This window comes from Lacerta agilis, chromosome 4 (genome assembly GCF_009819535.1).
Source record: "Lacerta agilis isolate rLacAgi1 chromosome 4, rLacAgi1.pri, whole genome shotgun sequence".
Taxonomy (NCBI): domain Eukaryota; kingdom Metazoa; phylum Chordata; class Lepidosauria; order Squamata; family Lacertidae; genus Lacerta; species Lacerta agilis.
The window spans coordinates 50,294,651-50,316,071 of NC_046315.1; the positions used below are offsets into that span (position 1 = coordinate 50,294,651).

A 21,421-nucleotide genomic window follows, 5' to 3' on the forward strand; every position below is an offset into this window, starting at 1 on the left:
GTTCTCATAAGGAGGGGGCATGTTACAGTATCATTTTAGCTGTCCCTTTCTGCAGCACAGGTTTTTAAAAGCATCACAACCCACACTAAAAAAAAACCACACAGACATTGTACTAAAGAAATATTTTATTTGTTTGTTCTAAGGCATTTGTGGATGGAAGCATCCAATGGAGACACCCAGGGGCATACGAAGTGGGGGACGGAGGGGGCAGTTCGCCCCGGGTGCCACTCTGGGGTGTGTGTGACAAGATGGCCCCTGCTGTAGAGCGGCTGTCCATATGGGCATCCATATGGGCTGCCTCTCGCACGGCGACTGTACGGGCTGCTGTGCGTGCAAACTCCGTACAGGATGCCACACATGCACAGTCCGTACGGACGTCATGTGCGCCACTGGGCGGTTCGTCCTGCCCTAGGTGCTGGAGAGGGTTCCTCCGCCACTGGAGACACCCTTTTGACACCAACATTGCTTCCACTTAGAGAATTGGGGAGAGCCGGCCAGCACACTGATGGCAGTACTGGCTCAGTTCCACTGGTGTATTTGCAGAGCCCTGACCCCACTGCCACCTTGCACCATCCCAGAAAATGGCAGCAACACCAGTGTCCAGGGGGGCAGCTCCATGGCACCAACACACCATACCAGCTGCTCCAATGTCTAGACCATTTTTATTTTAAAATCTCCTTCCCCCCCCCCCCAATCTCTCCCACCAAACAACTGCACACATGTGCCAGCATGGTGCTCTGGCTTCAAGAGGAAAGGAGCAAAGTCAGCAAAACTTTCATGCTTCTGAACCAGTGCACTGGTCTCTTGGGGGGGGGGAACCGATGCTAAGTCTCTGTTCCCAAGGGATGGGGAAAGCGGTTGACCGCCTTTTCTCCTTGTTTCAACATGCTGTGTGCTCTGTGCTAAGCCTTATAGACTTAATAAATTACAGGTGAATCATACATTTTGTAACCAGGTAGGATGGTTTGAACAAGTTCCCCCTGTTTTGCTATTAATTTATTATGTTGCTTTTTATATTTTCAGCTTAATTTGGTATTTATTTTTATTTTTGCATTAAGTACTATTGCACGCCACCTCAAACTCCAAGCATTGTGAAATTCCAGGGGTTCCAGTTGCTTACTCAGGGTTCATGTTTCCTTTGGAATGAGGGAGAGTGGAGACTGTGGTGTCTTTATGATATATGGTTTATTTACAACATGAGCCTATGATGGAGGGGTTTACAGATTGAACACCCCAAGAGGGTTTTGTTTCTTCCATAGCCACAGCCTTGGATTCAAACAGAAATCAAGCATTGCTCTGTCTCTCGGGATTCCCAGATTGCTGCGTTCAGCTTCTAGCTCACTTAACTCAACTCTCAGTTCTGGCTTTCATCTTGCTAACTACCAGTGAGTTGAGGGAGGCCCACCCATTTGCTTTCTGGCACAGAGCCACTTCCTTTGTTACCTTAATGACCCCTACTTAGAAGGCCATGACCTCACCAGAAAGCTAGCCTGGCTAGTCCAGGAATTGAATCTGTGCTGGATCCAGAAATAAGAAGGGGGTTTGGGCATACAGCCTACGTCCCATGCCGCCACCTCATAACAGTTTGTATTTGCCTTATTTCGGTTCGCCACTTTGTGACCTTAAGGCAGTGATGGCCAAACTTGGCCCTCCAGCTGTTTTGGGACTACAATTCCCATCATCCCTGACCACTGGTCCTGTTAGCTAGGGATGATGGGAGTTGTAGTCCAAAAACAGCTGGAGGGCCAAGTTTGGCCATCACTATGTAAATATATATACTGTATATCTATCTATCTATCTATCTATCTATCTATCTATCTATCTATCTATCTATCTATCTCACCCCTTGCCTTTCCCTGCAAGACTAATTGCAGCCGCTGTCAACAGGTTTTCCACACCTATCAGCTGATCACCCATTCCCACCATCCTTCTGAGTAATACCCCTCCCCACTCCCTCACTATATTTAAGGATCTGGTGACTTCTGTTTCAGTGTATCTGAAGAAGTGTGCATGCACACGAAAGCTCATACCAAGAACAAACTCAGTTGGTCTCTAAGGTGCTACTGGAAATAATTTCCTATTTTGTTTCCTATTTTGTTTCGACTATGGCAGACCAACACGGCTACCCACCTGTAACTGTATCTTTCTATCTATCTATCTATCTATCTATCTATCTATCTATCTATCTATCTATCTATCTATCTATCATCTATCTATCTCCCTGTTGGTTGCATTACTGCAGAGAATTTGTTTCTTTTTCCATTGGTGGGATATTGGCTACTACTTAAAACAGGGCATTTTGATGTGGAGTATACCAAATCTGCTGTGTTGGTTCCTTTAAGGCAGTTTTTGAACACTTTCATTTTCTCCCAGGCATTTGCACTTGTAAACTTCAGAGACCTGTCCTGTTTATGATAACATTCATTGACTCCCTTAATGGATTGGTTTTTGGGGAGACTTCAGTCAAACAGCACATCAGAAATCTGAGACTGGTTGGCATCTGTCTTGTCTCGGGAGACAATGGAGGCATGTGCCTTTTTAGGTGAAGTCAAACTGTCAAAAGGTTACAGCTGCTGCTGTGGCTGTAGAGACCGATATGGGAGACACAGGTTTCATTGCAACTGGGGCAGATGCAGATGTCCGGTTGTGCTGCTGCAGATGCACCATGGTGTTTCTTCTCACTAAACAATAAAATATGACTGGAGGCCTTACATGAAAACCACCTATATTTAGTCATGAAACACGTGCCTTGTAGTTGTGGTTAAACACTTGCATGCAGCTGTTAACAGAGAACACATCTAGTTTCCCCCATCTGCATTGCTTTTGTATTGGTTTCAGTATTATACAGTACTGCTTATTTCACCAAACACCATGGAAAAGTGCTCATAAGCACTTTTAATTCAGAGTATATCTAGTGACCAGATTACTCTCTTGCTACAATTAACAATTAATTATTTTTACTTAATATATTTCTAGCCCCCCTTTCAGGGCAAGCCCTGATAATTAGACTGCAATTGACATGGGCCTGTTTCTCATATGCCTGCTTACCGGTATTTCTATGTGGGCTTCCAACTGGCTTTCATTTTACAGTACTTGAACCACCATTTCAAAGCAACCCTGGGAGATTTGGCACACACTGCAGTATGAGGTTGAGTATTCCTGCAGCTAAACCGGACCTTGGTCTATGTTATCTTATTGAAGCAAAGTCACGTCCAGCCAAGCAAGCATGAAGGCTATATATAATGTGGAATGTCATAAGAGTGTGGTGTTCACTCGTGCTGACTGCATTGTATTATTATAACTATTGCTTACTATTTTGTTAAATATGATTCGGAAAACTTGGAAGTATAATAAATAACTCTAAAATGCAGCGTAAGATGAGAACTAAAAGAACGATTTTTCGATTGACAAAGCGCTGCCTTTTGGAAACACCCTCCCCCCCCCCCGACGTCAATTCCACCTTTGAAATTCTGGTAATGTTTGGGAAAATCTGGACGTATGGCAGCCTAATGGGATGTCACATGGGACTATGCCCTACAGAGTGGGGTGGGGAAGGCATTGGCAGAAATTAGCTTTTCTCCTGGAAAAGAGACTGAGAGGAGATGTGATAGCCATCTTCAAATATCTAAAGGGCTATCAGGGGGAAGATGGAACAGGCTGGTTTCCCTCTCTCCAGAGGGCAGGACCTAAACCAATGAATTCAAGTTACAAAAACAGAAATACTAAACATTAGGAATAACATTCTGACAGTAAGAACTGTTCAATAGTGGAGTGGACTCCCTCCAAAAATGGTGGACTCTCCTTCATTGGAGGTTCTTAAGCAGAGCTTGGATGACCATCTGTCATGGATACTTTAGTTGAGATTCCTGCATTACAGGGAGTTGGACTAGATGGTCCTTGGATTCCCTACAATGCTACAATTCTATTATTCTATAGACAGAAATGCCTTCCACTCACACCAGTGGATTTTTTACACCCAGGCCAATGAATCCAAGCAGCTTTGTCTTCCATCTTTGGAATGCCATGTCCAAGTGAAATGTGGCTTCTCTACTATTGCTAAAGGGCACATTTACATTTGTAGCTAAACAAAGGCTACAGATACACAGCTCCTGAGAGCAAGCCTTATTGAACTCATGAGTAGGCTTGTACTGCGCAACCAAAACCTATTACCTGAATATCAGGCACAGGGCAATATCAAACTGTTTTACTCAGAGTTGGTCTACTGAAATTAATGAACATTGCATAAGTTAGGCCCATTCATTTCAGTAGGTCTCTGTGTAAAATTAGTTGTGCAACTCAATTTTCCCAATAAATTAGCCCATGCCTTCCTCACAAAGGGTTATGTACCACAAGGAAAATGAAGTGAACAAAATAATTTCAGATTACTTTAGTAAAACTTATGTGCAAAGTGAGTACAGTACAGTTATGATACTTCAAGACATACAAAATTATTAATCATTTAAAACAGGTACAGAGAAAATACATATAATACTGAGGTAACTGCAAGAACTTCTGCTGGGTAAGAAAATCTTCTGGAATTATTTTTCCTTAGTCCAGTTATGCCAAGAAGTTCAACCTGCTCTTTCAAGTGCTGGACAGCAGGTCTGCTCCCATGAAGCAAGCAACTGTTCTCAGAATGCTCAGAAATCACACAGAACAGTGCAAGGAAGGGTGTTCCTCTTTCCTGCTGCGAAGGAATGAAACTGTTTAAACCATTTTGTGTCCTGTTTGGGGTTGTCAAAGAGTTTAGTTTGTTCTGATAAGGAGGCTCAGAAAATCACAGTCCATTGTTCAGTCCAAGAATCTGACATTTAAGAGGAAAATAAAACCTAAACACTATTGTAGGAGTCCCAAGAAATTACACAAAAGAAAAACCGAAACAGAAGTCTCCTGCCTTGCTGACTGCCCAAAATGTTGGGAGGATACATTTAAAATAATGTGTTCAAATAAAGCTTGCAAAGAATGCTAAAATGAAGAAAAATGCTAACAGGCTGCTATGCATCCAGACTCCAGGAACAGAAGATGCCAAACGCTGGCGTAGTTTAGGCTAGGTTTAGCTGGATGCTTTTTCACATGTTGTTTTCATTTCCTGTAATGGCTAATGTTCAAGCTGTTTTAAAATACTGTAAGCCTTTTCTCTGCCTCTGCATGGAACATCTTTACAGTAACTGTTTAGACAGCTGCAATACAAATCCCTTGAGCAAAAGTTAAATTTGTTTTGCTCTGACTGTGTATGGAATGGCTATTCACTCCATGCCATCTTGCCTTATTTATTTTATTTATTTATAAAAATGATTTATATACCATTGTATCATTTAAAAAAAATCACAGCAGTTTACAACAATATAAAAAAACCATACAGTAAAACAAAAAAAATGTTAAAACCAAGTTAAGGCAACAAATAATTAAAAACAACCATCGGTACACCATTGTGGGGGATATACTCTTCAATTGCCTGCATAGGCCTGGTGGAACATTTTCAAAAGGCATTTAAAAGTTAGCACGGAAGGTGCTCACTGAATCTCTCTTGGCAGAGTAGGACTGGGTTGATCACACTAAAGGCTCGCATTTGTGAGCCTACCGCTAAGCTATACAGAAGTTGCCTGACCAGAAATAAGGCCAGTGGCTCCTGCTCACTTCAGGGACAATTTGGAGTGGATAAATGGTGATTAAACACATCTCTGCTCAAAATCCCTCACCCCCTGCACAGAGTAGCTGCAACATGCTTTTTAGACCCAACAAGGTTATAGCAGGGCCCAGTACAGTCATCATCCACCATCCGTTATTTCTGTGTTCAACATGATGATCTTGCACAGTACGAAGAAGGCCGTAGTCTTGATTACAGGAATGTTGAGGGAAATGTTTTCACATTAAATGGTTTTAAGCTTTTTGCAACTCAGGGGCATTACTGAAGATGACAACAACCATTCCAGACCATTCCTACAATCAGATTCTCTAGAATGAGAAAATGATAAAAGATTATCTCACTACGACAGGCAGGAAGAGTTCAAGGACAATAGTATACCTTTTTGCCTCCTTTCTAACCACATCACTGGAGCCCTTGTCAAGCAAAGGATCACACAGCACCGGTTTAAAGCTTGCCAATAATATAAGGAAGGGTGAGTGTTACTTCATCCTCATAAAGAAAAACAGACATGGGTACTAATAGGATCAGTGAAAAAAACACCACTGAAGTGCATGTCCAAGTGTAAGTTGACAGATATTAAATGTGATGGCAGTAAACATTCTGGTTCACAAAATAAACTGAGGTACAGATAAAGGGCTATGAACCTTGGGGGTCAAAGAGGTCACTAGCAGGAAAAAAGGAGAACCATTCTGGACTAAAGTGTTGTATCATGACCAAGAACACTTGATGATCAAGCACAATGGTTGATCACTGTAACAAGAGAAATCCATCCTCAAGACAGGCAAGGTTTGTTATTTTGGAAGATGACTAGTCCATGGCTTGCCAAAAACCCATATTAATGCTACGGGAATTCACAACAAGGCTGCATTTTCAAATGTACTTGTATAACATTGATAGCATTAGACAGCAGATCCACCCATGACATGCGAATACATTGTCTTACTGGAAGCTGAAAAATGGTAACTTGAGCATTCATTTATTCATCTTTGATTCATCTGCTCATGTATTCACCAACACAGTCCGTTTCTGAATCCGATGACTCACTTTCTCCAGACCCATCAGAATTTTGCCAGGAACATGAGAGGTTATGAATGTCAGAGTTCTGCATTTCTAGCACATCAGTGAAATGTTTCGGTTCAAATGGGTCAGAAACACACAACTCTTTCGAGTCCGCTGCATCCTCTTCGAAAGGGCTTAATGTTGCAGAAAGTTGCCTATTTTTGCCAGATATTCCTAGCACCACAGTATTTAAGTTTACGTTGGAACAGCTGCTGCACTCCAGGTCTGGCTCATTAGTGGAGTCCACTTCAGGAGAGGGATGAAATATTTGAATTGTTGGGCTAATATCATTCTGAAGGTTTTCTGCTTCAGCATCTGCAGGTTTAGGCATTTCACTTGTAGCAGAAGAGCAGCCTATGAGCAGAAGGTTTTCTGTTTCATCAACCTGGGGGTCAGCTATTTTACTTGTGGTGGATGAGCAGTCCAGGGACGGTGGCTCTGCATTGTCCTCCTGCGAGCAGGACTTTGAAGTCTGGCCCAAAAAAACACGTGCAGCATAAAAATCATCATTGCCAGCCACGCTTTCACTGTCCTCTTCATCGGAATTGTATCCACATACTTTTTTTTTACTTTGTTGGGTGACCTGGACGGTGTGCACTTCTTCCGGTTCTGATTTAAAAAGGTAATAGTCTAAGTTTGGTGTGATGCTCTGAAAAGAAAAACAAATTTGAAATTTAAAGATAGAAAAAAAATAGATGCCTTCAAAAAAGATGGGGGTGGGATACATAGCTGAAAATTATTATTAAAAATATTAATTGGATGTCAATAGTTTGGCCCTAATCCTGAAACCCTCCACAGATGTGAGAATCTTTTGGCTTTCATTGGGATTTGCTTCCATTTTCAATAAAGGGGGTTTTGTTGAAAAAACCCTGAACAGTCTGGTTCCTTCTTCATTTATTTATTCCAGCTTTTTATGGTCTTGAGGCCAGATACCTGGGAAACAAGGCTAAATGTAAATGTTGTGGTGCTGTTGATTACAAGTACTATCAATAATAATAATAATAATAATAATAATAATAATAATAATAATAATATATTTATACCCCACCCATCTGACTGGGTTTCCCCAGCCACTCTGGGTGGCTCCCAACAGAATATTAAAACACAATAAAACATCAAATATTAAAAACATCCCTAAACAGGGCTGCCTTCAGACGTCTTCTAAAAGTCAGATAGTTGTTTATTTTCTTGACATCTGATGGGAGGGCGTTCCACAGGGCGTGCACCGCTACCGAGAAGGCCCTCTGCCTGCTTCCCTGTAACCTCACTTCTCACAGTGAGGATCAAGTGTTAATAGGCTAGAGAAACTGGTCAGCTCTCCAGGCAGAGAGGGCAAACTTTCATATCACCTGACCCTATATAACTGGCATTGACCCTGAGACTGACCCTTAGGTCTTTTGATCAATGAATGTTTCATGAAAAGATAGAAAATAAATAAAATTATACATACATACATACATACATACAGTAGAGCTTATTAAGCTATTTATCTATAAAAAAGAATCTGTCCAAGGCTACATACCAAGACTCTAGGCCATTTCCTCCATCTTAAGCAAATAACACCGATTTTATATAGGACAAATAGAGTGAGTACTACTGCCAACGGCAATAATATGCCAAACAATGCTGGTAATATAATATGACCTATAAGATAAAAAGAATGTGATTAAAGAACAGTGAATATGGGGGCTATTGTGAAACACTCTGGTTTTATTGGGCATACAGAGCACTAGATTACCAGAATTCATAATATATATTTTTAGACACCAAAATTCACAATAATTTCTTTTAAAACCATTACTTGAAATACTAAGAGCAATAATCCAATATTAGTTTTTTTACATTAAGAAAATAATAATTTTAAATTAATTCTCTGCAACCCCTCCCTACCCCTTAATTCATTATACCTGATATATGATTGGAGCCGAGGATAATGCATTTTGGGACAGACGGAGTGCACTGATTATTTAGACTTGTTTTCACATCAACAGCAATACAATAATTTGTATTGAAACTCAAATCTCCAATGACAGTATGGAAACTCTCTTGTCTGGTTGTATTGACAACACGCTAGAAAAGAAGAAGAAAAAGATTGACAATTTAGTATGTCATATAAATGCAAATATGAGGGCTGATGAAACCCAGTTGACTGTTATGTGGAAAGTCTCACAATACACAACCTTGCACACTCTTTTGCAGTCAAAGCCCAGCATCTGCAATATGGGGGGATAATTACACTAGCCTGTGTCATGGGCTACTGTAAGGATACCTATGAAAATGTTTCCTAAAGCGCTTTGGAAATACAAAAAGCTATATATAAGTAACATTATCATTTCTGTTCATCTGCTAGATAGTTGCCTTGCCAGTTCTTCTTGCAGCAGCAACCGTGCAAAGGCACAGCAATAGCAACGTAGCCTCCGGCCTTTGGACTCTGCTGGTTTAGCTGCTGCTGTGCCCAATCCTAAAGTACTGGCATGGGAAGTGGTCTACCCTATTATTCATAAACATCTCAATCCAGCAATTCCTGCTGGCACTCCAAAATATATACAGCCCTTTTTGTCTATCTGAATGTCAACAGCCACTTAAAGGGGAAAACATGGGGAGCTGTCCACTCCATTGAAGTGAATGGGTGAAACCCACCCAGACAGAACTCTACACATGCATTGGAGGATAGACAGGGCTATGGATCAGGAAGCAGTACTATGAAGTTTGGATATATAACTGAACTAGAAACAGAAATAGCAGCTTTCTTACAGATGAAGTGAATTAATTTTGATACTGACTACCATTTCCCTTTTAATCATAAGCAGCCAACCTTTTCCTTGACATTGTCTCTTATCACTGTGACTGTATAATCAAGCTCTTGGTATACTTGAAGTAACGAGGCTGAAAGTTCCACTGTCACATTTGCGCAGCTTGGACAAGCAGAAATCTCAAACTGGGGTGATTTTATGCATGCTGTTGAACAAAGAAAGGAAGAAAAGAAGGAATAAATGTGATTGGGAAGCTCTGCCCTAGAGAAATTAATGAAATTACAATCCAATGCACAACTAACTTGGACATAAGATCTCAAACGAAATGATACAACCTTCTCCCAGGTATGCTTCTTTCAGATTTAAGGCAAAATGGGTACGGCGGGGGTTCTACTGATTAGAAATTTCCCAAAACCGACCTTTAAGCCTCTTAACTTGTTGTGTCTTCAGCCTTGTTTGATGCTCACTTCTGCTCCCGAAAATCTGCTCTGAATATGGCACCTAGTCCTGTGTTCTGATCTTAGTGTGGTGTAGTCTGCCATTCATTTCATTGAAAAGCAAGAGGATGCCCATTGAGAGCTGGAGATAAAGCTTGTCAGGACCACCAAACCTCTTGGCACTTAATGAACGATGATCTAAATAACTGAAAATAATACACTGAAGAAGGAGTCTTGGGGGTTTGGGGGGCTAGAATTGCATGAGGTTGCTGGTGCCAGGGCTCTGCCATGGTGGAAACCTCGGCAGCATCAATTATAACAAGTAGGAGCAGGGCAGGGCAGTGGCGAAGCTGCACGCTCCGGCACCGGGGGCGGCGTGCAGGTGGAGGCAGGGCTGGCGTGTGTCCCAGGGGCGTGGCACGCTGCCCGCAGAGGCATAGCACACCACCCGCGGTGGGGGGGTTGCGCAGCCGCGATGATATCCCTCTCCCCCATGGTGCCAGTGGCAGTGCGCTCCCCGTGCCCCCTTCCTCTGCCCGTGGGGCAGGGCACTGACAGCTTTGGAGCCTGCTGGGAGCTGACCTGGTGGGGGTTGACAACTGGCCTCTACCTTCTGCCTTGGCCAGTGTGAAATCTGTATGATTGATATAGGATTTATAGGAAGCATAAGGCATTTGCTTCAAACATAAATAAGGAGCAAATTACTTACTGTCAATATATGGATTGAAATGGATAGCTGAAGAATGTACTCCACTTTCTGTGACCTGATCCACTACAATTATGTATAGCTTGCAGGGATCTGTAAACTCTTTTGTCAAGTTACAGAATGAACGTGTGATGATACTGGAACACTCCGTGACAATCTTCATATTCGGTCTTGGATAACTGTAAATGGAAACAAGGAGGAGCCAATCAGTACTTCGCAACTGGATATAAAACAGAAATTCAAAAGCATCAGATGAAAGTTGTCCAGAAGGCTGGAGTGCCAATCAAGCTTGTATTTACTCACCCTCATCCCCTAATTTGATAAGAAGTGTCCAATTCTGTGAGAAGGGTGTCAGTGCAAATGTGTATTTGGTGGCTTTTCAAATATATGCTTATTTTTCATGTGTAGTCTGTTTCTGAGATTCACCCCCTTTTTGCTGTTGAGAATAACTAGGCTTTTTTTTTAGCAAGTATAGCTACCATAATCTACCATGTTTCATTACTTTTTTAGTCCATGTGACAGTGTGAGGAGCCAATGGAAGCATGACTGAGGAGGAAATGCTTCCTTTGGACTCCTCTATTGCCACCTCCAGTGATGAGAAAAGGGCAGAGGGCTGTATTTGTGGATGGGGATAGTGAGAGAGATGGCTTTCAGGTCTGTGGGAATGCAGTGCGGAAGAGGGCAACTCCTCTCTTAGCGTGCAGATATTTATCCAGTTTATGGGTGCACATCCCCAGCCAATACAAATGTCATGTCTATCTCTAGAACCAAGTGGCTCCTTCCCTCTGTTCTTTCTTGCTCAGTTCCTACTAACGGTTGCCTTTCTCATTTCCATCCCTCGTTTCCTTGCCACAGACATCCCAAGACCATCTCTACTTTACAGGGGACGGGGCAGTGGTGTCCAAACTTTTTTCAAAGACGGCCAGATTTGATGAAGTGAAGGGCTGTGAGGGCCGACCAAAGTTGTTGACCTTTTTTAAGGATTCCCCCCCCCCAGGAAATAAACTGCCACAGGGGCCGGATTAAAACAACTGGTGGGCCGGATTAGGCCCTCAAAACAGACTTTGGACATGCCTGGGATACGGCAATGTAAAACTCTAAGGCAGATAAAGGTGTGTCTTTTTCTCGTGCTGCACCACTGGGACTTTGGCTCCAGCCAAGACTGAACACTGTGGTTCAAGTTTGTCCTCTAGGCTTCAGTACTTCCTGAGTATTGTCAGCTGAACCCAAAGACAACCCTTGTGTACCAGGCCACATCAAGGCATAGCCAAGGACTGAATAACCTGGGGCCCTCCACATGCTGTGGAATGTCAACTCCCATCAGCCCAAGCCCACACGGCTGATGGTACAGAATGATGGGTGTTTGAGTTGAGCAAGATGTGGAGGGCCTAAGGTTTCCTGCCCCTCTCCTAGCCTCAGAGTCTGTGTCCTGCATCTCATCTTGTGTGAGGACTGTGCCTAGTTCCTACATGTTGCCTGGGATCTCAAAATCTGCTTGCCTTTGAATACTTACCGGTCTTTCCCTGTTTTGGTCCTTGCACCAGCTGGACAAACGGCCAGCTCCCCAGATACTGGAGCCTCATTTTGCTGGGACCTGGCAAGAAGGAGAAAAGAGGGTGTCTGTCAGAAGCAAGTTCCCAGGGGAGAGCAACTCCCAATCATAATTTCTTTTCCAGGACCAGCTGCCAGTTGCTCCCATAATTCAATTACTTGTACTTCCATTCAGAAACATGTTAGATTTCCTCTGGGAATTTGCCGCAAAGTTTGCCCTGATTGGGAAATGTCACAAGGACAAACATATACCGTATATCGCGGCGTATAAGGCGACTCGGCGTATAAGACGACCCCCCAACTTTTAATGTGAAAAAACAGAGTTTGGGGTATACTCACCCAGCCCGGGATCCATGGCTGCTGAGGCGGCGGCAGCGGCGGGGAGAGCGTCCCCCGCGCCACACAGGAGATTTCCGCGCTTGCCGCCTAAGCGCACAGCGGCCCCCATGGCTGCTGAGGCGGCGGCAGCGACGAGAAGCTCCCCGTCGGCGCAAAGGAGGCCTCCGCGCTTCCCGCTGAAGCGCAGGACGGCCTCCACGGCTGCTGAGGCGTCGGCAGCGACGCCTGGGGCAGCGACGAGAAGCTCCCCGTCGCCGCAAAGGAGGCCTCCGCGCTTCCTGCTGAAGCGCAGGACGGCCTCCACGGCTGCTGAGGCGTCGGCAGCGACGCCTGGGGCAGCGACGAGAAGCTCCCCGTCGCTGCAAAGGAGGCCTCCGCGCTTCCTGCTGAAGCGCAGGACGGCCTCCACGGCTGCTGAGGCGTCGGCAGCGACGCCTGGGGCAGCGACGAGAAGCTCCCCGTCGCTGCAAAGGAGGCCTCCGCGCTTCCTGCTGAAGCGCAGGACGGCCTCCACGGCTGCTGAGGCGTCGGCAGCGACGCCTGGGGCAGTGGGGAGAACCTCCCCGCCGCGCTTGCCGCCCACGCCCAGCCCGGGCTCCATGGCGGCTGAGGCAGCGGTTGCGGCTGGAGCGCCGGGGAGAGGCTCCATGCAGCCAGTGGCGGGGCGGAACTCCGGGTCATGATGTTGCCGGCGTACAAGACGACCCCCGACTTCAGAGAAGATTTTTCGGGCTTAAAAAGTCGTCTTATACGCCGCGATATACGGTATGTATGAGTAAAGGTAAAGGTAAAGGGACCCCTGACCATTAGGTCCAGTCATGTCCGACTCTGGGGTTGCGGCGCTCATCTTGTGTTACCGGCCGAGGGAGCCGACGTACAGCTTCCAGGTTATGTGGCCAGCATGACAAAGCCGCTTCTGGCAAACCAGAGCAGCGCACGGAAACACCGTTTACCTTTCCACCGGAGCGGTACCTATTTATCTACTTGCACTCTGATGTGCTTTCGAACTGCTAGGTGGGCAGGAGCTGGGACCGAGCAATGGGAGCTCACACCATCGCAGGGATTCGAACCACCGACCTTCTGATCAGCAAGCCCTAGGCTCTGTGGTTTATCCCACAGGGACCCCTGGGCGTATGAGTAGTTAGTATGAGTACTGACTACTAAAAGATGCCTTACTTACTTGGCCTTAATGAAAGAAGAATCATGCACCTGGTTTCTTCCCGCCGATTTTGATAGCCAAGGACAAAGTGAACTTTCAAAGGGGAAAGAAGAATATTGGAGGATTAATTTATTGTTATCTCTCTCCTATGAGGAACTCTGTAGGAAGATCAACCTGTGACTCTTCCCTTATGTTAGTTTATGTGCAAATCAGTTACTTCCTTCCTACTAGCTAAATGCTGTCACCTCACCCAAGTCCAGGTCTCATCTCTCTTACCTTCCTGAGAACTATGAGGCAGACTTGAGTAACAGCTGGTTATTATAGCTGCATCAACAGGAAACACAAACCTGAAATGGTTGTTCTCCTATGAGGCCTCAGCACAGCTTGATACCTAAATAACAGTTAATGCAGCCTCATGTGAACTGCTGGTTCTGGGTCTTTTCTATTTTTTCCATGCTGACCATTTCATGACTGCTGTCTTTAAGACTGCAGTCAGATACCCACTTGCCTGGGACTCTCATTTCAATGAGACTGACTTCTGAGAAGACATAGAAAGGACAGCACTGCAGGTCTATTGGAAACTAAGTAAATTACTATGGGATAAATTTTCATGACTGAGAACCCACTCTACCAGAGGCATCAAATGTCGCTCCAGCTACCAATCAGATGTGGAAACAGGCCCAATCCAGCCCTACCTGCTGTTCCAGACTGGAGTTGTCACAGCAACAAAACACAATTTTCCTGCCCCTGACCCCACATTCCACCCTGGCTGGTAAAATCAATGGGATTCTGGATGTGGTGCGGCTTTGTCACTCTGCCAAGCCCCACTGCCAGGGATTGCACTCTTATTCTTGTTAGCGCCCCCCCCCCCATTACTGCTGTTAATTTGCATCCATCGAAGCTTGGCTTGACTTAGCAGGGATTGCACTTAATGATCATGTGACCCAACATGTGCAGTTTTCCCCCTCTACAGCCATGTGTATATATATCTCCTGAGGATAATAATTCATGCCTCTGATAAAGTGGAACGCAGTCTGCAAAATCACATGCCATATCAAATGTGTTAGTATTTAATCTGCCAGAGAACTCTTGGTTTCTGTTCTTCATATGACAGGGCCTTAACTAGATACACCCAAACCAATAATGATCTTGTACCATATATCAGTCATTCATAATAATTTACAAAATGTGGGAATATATTTTAGGAAAAGCATAGGTACCTTCTTGCTGTATACATCACATTGTAGCATGTGGCTGTCCCTGTATTATTTCCAGCTTCCCATGTTAAAATGTACTCAAAATCCTGTGCGTTCATTTTCAACTTGGGTTCAGCAGATGTTTCTTGTGGGGCAAAATAGAACATACAAAGTTTACCAATCATACATGATGAAATAGCTGTGTATCTTGCTGCTCATTCCCAACAAAATACAATGTGAACCTGGCAGCAGATGTTAAGTTCTTTTCAAATACTTACCAATTAAATTGCACAGAGCAGAAATCAGAGCACCGATGTACACTATAAATTAAAACAAGATATACATGAGGGGGGGATAATAATCCGTTCAATGTAGAAAACATACATAACACTGTTTGTATGCCAAGTGGAATGTACTTCCCGGGGAAAGCACTCAAAAGACAAGATTTGTTGCTATCATTCCAAATGGGGGTGGGGGTGGAAGCAGACTTTTGGAGAAGTTTGAAAATGTGTGTTAAGTCAGGGGGACCTTGAGCAGGGCTAGTCACCTCTATTCCCCCGCTTCTCCTCTATGGCTCCTAGTTCTAAGCAATCTATACTCCATCTCTTTCCAACCCCACATTTCAATCCTTTTCCTTCCCAGTTTTTACATCTCCAATTGTGTCCAAAGTATTTCAAGTTTCTATATATGAGTGGCTGGGGAAACCCAGCCAGATGGGCAGTGTGTGTATAAATAAATAAATAAATAAATATTGTTATTTGTTATATGCAACTATTGATATAAATCATGCAAAGTAAGTACAATATAAATTAGCATAATTTATTCTGCAGGTTCAAATTTCTGTTTGTGTGGACCATGGGGAGGTGGTTGTTGTTGCAATCAGAACGGACAGATCCCACCCACAAAGAAGTAATATAGCTTCCGCATGGGGACCCCCATAGCTGGTTGGGGTGAGAACATGCGCAGCATCTGCTGAGATAGGGTGAAAAGTATACACCCAGTGTGGTGTAGTGGTTAAGAGCGGTGGACTCATAATCGGGCGAACCAGGTTCGATTCTCCGCTCCTCCACATGCAGCTGCTGGGTGACCTTGGGCTAGTCACACTTCTCTGAAGTCTCTCAGCCCCACTCACAACACAGAGTGTTTGTTGTGGGGGAGGAGATTGTTAGCCGCTTTGAGACTCCTTAAGGGGAGTGAAAGGCGGGATATCAAGTACAAACTCTTCTTAATACTTACTGTATCTGTGAGTTGCCAGTGTTAAGTCAGAATCCTTAAAAGGTGGTGGCCTTTCTCCTTCCCCAACATCACACTTGTAACAGAAGACTTGCTAAATATTGGCCTTTCTGCTACTTTCTGTTTAGCTTCACGCTGCCCAATGGTTGTTAGGGTCCTTCGCCAAAAGCTGTTTCGCCCTACCCATTTTACTGTTTCTATTTAGGCATATGGACCTACAACCCTTGATTTTGAAAAATTATCTCTGTCTGTCATCAATGCTTTAAAACAGGGTAGATGTGCTGCTTTCGAGAAAGTTGCTGAAAGGGGATACAATGGATGAGACTCAAACAGTGTGGAGAAGAGGAATTTCAGTCTGACAGGATGTAAATAAATATGGGTAGTGCTTCAGTGAAATGACCTCCATTTCTTACTATATACAAAGTTTCCTGTTTATTATCTGTAGGATGGCACATATCACATTTAATTTGTAGGATATTTTCATACCAGTTCTCCATTTGTTGATATGTATTAAACAATATACAGTGGTACCTCGGGTTACATACGCTTCAGGTTACATACTCCGCTAACCCAGAAATAACACTTCAGGTTAAGAACTTTGCTTCAGGATAAGAACAGAAATCGTGCTCTGGCGGCGCAGTAGCAGTGGGAGGTCCCATTAGCTAAAGTGGTGCTTCAGGTTAAGAACAGTTTCAGGTTAAGAACGGACCTCCGGAACTAATTAAGTACATAACCAGAGGTACCACTGTACTGATCCTCCAGGCATAGCTGTCAACTTCCCCCTTTTTTGCGGGAAATTCAATTATTCCAGCGCCATTTCCCATTGCAAAAAAAGGGAAAGTTGACAGCTATGGCCATTTCCCATTGCAAAAAAAGGAAGGTTGACAGCTCTGCCTCCAAGCAGTATTTTTTGGAAATGACACACAAATCACCAAAAAAAAACAACAAAGATCTGGTGCAAAACGTGTTAAAGTCTGATATGAACATGCCCTTCCTTTTGCTCATTCTTTTTGTAAAAAGAAACATCATAAATTGATTTAAACAGCATTGGCTAAGAGGACTATGTGAACCAGAAGCAGGACTGCAGACCTATTCTGACGGGACTTTTTACCTTTATACTATCAGTACTGCAGTGGATCTCAATCTGAAGTACACCTTTAACAGCAGCGTTCATTCTGCCAGTCCGCAGAATCAAAGGGCAATAAGTGCTGTGTCACCTCAGGGGCTGAGGCCACCATCCCACAAAGCCGTGCTGCATTTGCTTAAAGAGGAGAACTGTGTATACAGCTGAAGGCGCTATTTAAGTTTATGCTACAACTACATACAAAAATGAGCAGGGAAACTAGCTGGGCTAGTGAAAGTAGTTGCATTAAAATCACAAAATACACCTCCAAAAAAAGAGGTGCAGCCACATTATTATGCCACTCATCTGTAAGATTGCAACATAATTAATTGAAACTGGAGAGGAAGGCCATTGGCTCTGATTTGTCAGATGGAGAATGCTTTGACCTAACATAGCTCATACTGCAATAAAATTACTTAGTCTCTCTTATTTTAACAAGAGAAAGTCCAAAAACTGACAAAGAATGGCTAAAGGGCCTTTCAAAATCAGGAATGCCATTGTTGCAGGACTCCTGACATAACTGTGCTCTTACAAGTGTTTCCTTGTGGTTTTAAGCAAGAACCACAAATTTAGTGAAACTTGCTTCTGAGTAAACATGCACAGGATGAGGCTGCACATTCCTTAGCATAGCTGTCAACCCTCCCTGCTGTTTCCCAATGCTATAATAAGGGAATTTCCCGCAAAAAAATGAAAAGGTTGACAGCTATGTTCCTTAGGTGTATCCCATTGATGTAAATGGAATTTTTAAATGCTTAGTTTTGGCTTTGTGATTCCATCTCTTTTAGTGACTGAACAAAAGTACATTTTCCCCTTATGTCAAGAGACTCAGGCAGTCTCAATGTACTTTCACTTATTGGCAAAAGTTGTCTTCACTCCAAACTGAGCCATCTATGATTAACAGAAGAAGAAGAAGAAGAAGAAGAAGAAGAAGAAGAAGAGGAAGAAGAGTTTGGATTTGATATCCCACTTTTCACTACCCGAAGGAGTCTCAAAGCAGCTAACATTCTCCTTTCCCTTCCTCCCCCACAACAAACACTCTGTGAGGTGAGTGGGGCTGAGAGACTTCAAAGAAGTGTGACTAGCCCAAGGTCACCCAGCAGCTGTATGTGGAGGAGCGGAGACGCGAACCTGGTTCCCCAGATTACGAGTCTACCGCTCTTAACCGCTACACCACACCACCCCTGACCGTTAGGTCCAGTTACGGATGACTCTGGGGTTGTGGCGCTCATCTTGCTTTACTGGCCGAGCAAGCCAGCGTACAACTTCGGGGTCATGTGGCCAGCATGACTAAGCCGCTTCTGGCGAACCAGAGCAGCGCATGGAAACGCCGTCTACCTTCCTGTGCGCTGCTTGTACTCTGATGTGCTTTTGAACTGCTAGGTTGGCAGGAGCAGGGACCAAGCAATGGGAGCTCACCCTGTTGCGGGGATTCCAACCGCTGACCTGATCAGCAAGCCCTAGGCTCAGTGGTTTAGACCACAGCGATTAGCAGAAGTTAATAATCAAATTTATTTGGCAAAGAAAAAGAACCTGTAGCTGAGACAAGAAAAGAGGGCTGGGAGCCCAAACTATTAAATTATTTCTGGACTGAACTCACCAAATTTGTAGAAATGTAGTGGTCCCATGAAAAATGCCATCATAGTTTAAAACAGCATCCTAAAAGCAGGAAGAGCACAAAAAACAGGATGCAGATGCATTTTTAAGATCAATGAGGGGGAGTACAAAGCTTAGAATACAAAGAGGATCTTCAAAGTATAAAAACAGGCATTCAGGCAGGCAGTAAAACAAGCTTACTGCTCTGTACGAGACAGAGTTCTTTTCTGCTTACAATGGAAAACAGCTTTTTTAATGAATTCTGAGAGTAAACTAAAGGATCCTCTTTTCTCTGTTTACAGTATTAGCAAATAACAAGTACAGTCCCCTGACAGAGTTCATACAATATCTGCAGAATGAATGTGTGGTGCTACCATGGTTGCAGTGTCAGCAAGTTCAATGGTTTGCTTTCCATATCTAAACTTACGGCAGTTCTAAGGATAAGGGGGCAAAAACTCCAACCATCTCTCCTTTTGGGGGGGGGGGTTTCAATTACCCTTACACAGTTTTCATTTATTAATATTCACCTTCAGCCGTGATTGGGAGGGCTAAAAGGTGGACCTAACCCAATGGCAGCAGCATCACAACCAAATATCAGAATGGTGTGGAGGCAGGTGGAGGTCAGGGTAGTGCAGGAGTCCTGCCAGAAGGATCTTATTGTTTCCATTTGCGCACCTCCACGGTCGTAGCCCTGCTCTGCCCTAGTTCCAAGCAGTGATGCTGCTGCTGCTGCTGCTGCTGCTGCTGCTGCTGCTGGGAGGCCAGGCCCACAAAAGCTCACCTCCCTGCTGGCTACTCCTGGATTCAACTGAGCAGATTTGTTATTGGGAAAATGGCAGAAGCTGAGAATAAAATTTATTTGGCAAAGAAGAAGCAGGAACCCCTGAAGGCAGCTCAAACAACAAGCAAATGAAGTGATGTGGACCCAAAGAGGCTAAATTCTTTCTAGGTTTAACTCACCAGGTTTGAAGATGCAGTGGTCCCATGGAAAGTGCCATCATAGTTTAAAATCACATCCTACTGGGTGGTCCCTACTGCTGACGTAATTCCTGCAACTGCAATCAAATGAAACTGTTTTCAGATAAAAACAGTATTCAACCTGAATGGTTAACACTAAAATACAGCGTAACCTCTTTAGTCTGACTTCTCAGGAGGCAAAGTTACTGTCAGGCTGGGAGTATTCTTGTACACACAATACAGTTTGGGATTTTCCTTAAACAGGTACTCCTTTGTCAAATGGGAAGTCAACCTTGTGCCTATTCCCTTCATAGGGTCCAGGAACAGCTTGAAACACAGCATGTAAAAATAACCAACGAAACTGGACAACAGGTAAATACAACCACATTCAGAAAGAATATTAGGTCATTAACTATGGTTAAGCAAATGGTCCCATACATGAGATGTCATATGTGCTGGCACTCATATGCTCAGCTCTCCTGCTTTACTCCTCACTCAGCCAAGTGAGAATACAAAATAAATAAATAACAACAACAACAATAACAATAACAATAACAATTTACAGTGGTGCCCCGCTAGACGAATGCCTCGCTAGACGAAAAACTCGCTAGACGAACGGCATTCGTCTAGCGGAAGCTGCCCCGCAAGACAAAAAAGTCTATGGGGCTGCTTCGCAATACGAAAAATTTTCGCCCTTTTTTTTCGTTTAGCGGAGCGCGGCTGTCATTGCCGCTTCGCTAGACGAAAAAACCGCAATACGAAAAAATTCGTAGAACGAATTATTTTCGTCTAGCGGGGCACCACTGTATTATTTGTACCCCACCCATCTGACTGGGTTTCCCCAGCCACTCTGGGCGGCTTCCAACAAAGATTAAAAATACATTAAAATGTCACACATTACAAACTTCCCTAAACAGGGCTGCCTTCAGATGTCTTCTAAATGCCAGGGAGTTGTTTATCTCTTTGACATCTGATGGGAGGGCGCTCCACAGGGCAGGCACCACTACCGAGAAGGCCCTCTGCCTGGCTCCCTGTAGCTTTGCTTCTTGCAGTGAGGGAACCACCAGAAGGCCCTCGGGGCTGGACTTCAGTGTCTGGGCAGAATGATGGAGATGGAGACTCTCCTTCAGGTATACTGGGCCGAGGCCATTCTGGTTCCTTTCATAGTTGAATGGGCAACTATGGTGTTACTGGCTTTGTGTTACAGTACTTCTGAACCAGCACTTGTGGTTTAGTTATCTCCAAACCATGATCTGACACTAAGCTTTGTTCTTGGCTTCTGAATGACAATTTGCTTGTGATAAATAAATCTCAAGCACAGCTTTAGATGTAAACTACTCTGTGGTTTGTGATCCTACCCATTTAAGGAAGGAGAAAACAGAAGTGCTCTATTCACCGGCATGCAGCTTGTGCACAGGATTTATTTAATCATAGTTAATGGCTTAGCATGACATCTAAATGCAGCCCATGATTAACAGGTAATCTTTTACTCTAGTTTAAGACAAACATTTTGTAAATGCCTTCACAGTAGACCAGTGATATGGTTCCTTGTAATGTCCCTGACAAGCAGACACACAGCAAGCTGCAACTGCAGCATACCTGTTGCACCATCATGCAATTCCTGGAAAAGACTGAAGTGGCAAAATAAATGTTTGTCTCTCTCTCCCC

At 44.0% G+C, this 21,421-nt stretch overlaps 1 protein-coding gene across 1 annotated transcript; it reads right to left on the reverse strand.

The window, feature by feature from the left end:
* Nucleotides 1–6,549: 6,549 nt before the first annotated feature.
* LOC117045371 lies at nt 6,550–19,870 on the reverse strand. Its single transcript, XM_033146372.1, has 12 exons — nt 19,757–19,870; nt 18,801–18,859; nt 15,126–15,167; nt 14,872–14,992; nt 13,673–13,744; nt 12,116–12,196; nt 11,417–11,477; nt 10,606–10,822; nt 9,522–9,664; nt 8,614–8,776; nt 8,225–8,350; nt 6,550–7,405 (listed from the first exon to the last, which is right to left on the reverse strand). The coding sequence occupies exons 2-12, from the start codon at nt 18,841–18,843 to the stop codon at nt 6,639–6,641; spliced, it is 1,836 nt and encodes a 611-aa protein (XP_033002263.1). The 5' UTR covers nt 18,844–18,859; nt 19,757–19,870; the 3' UTR covers nt 6,550–6,638.
* Nucleotides 19,871–21,421: the final 1,551 nt, after the last annotated feature.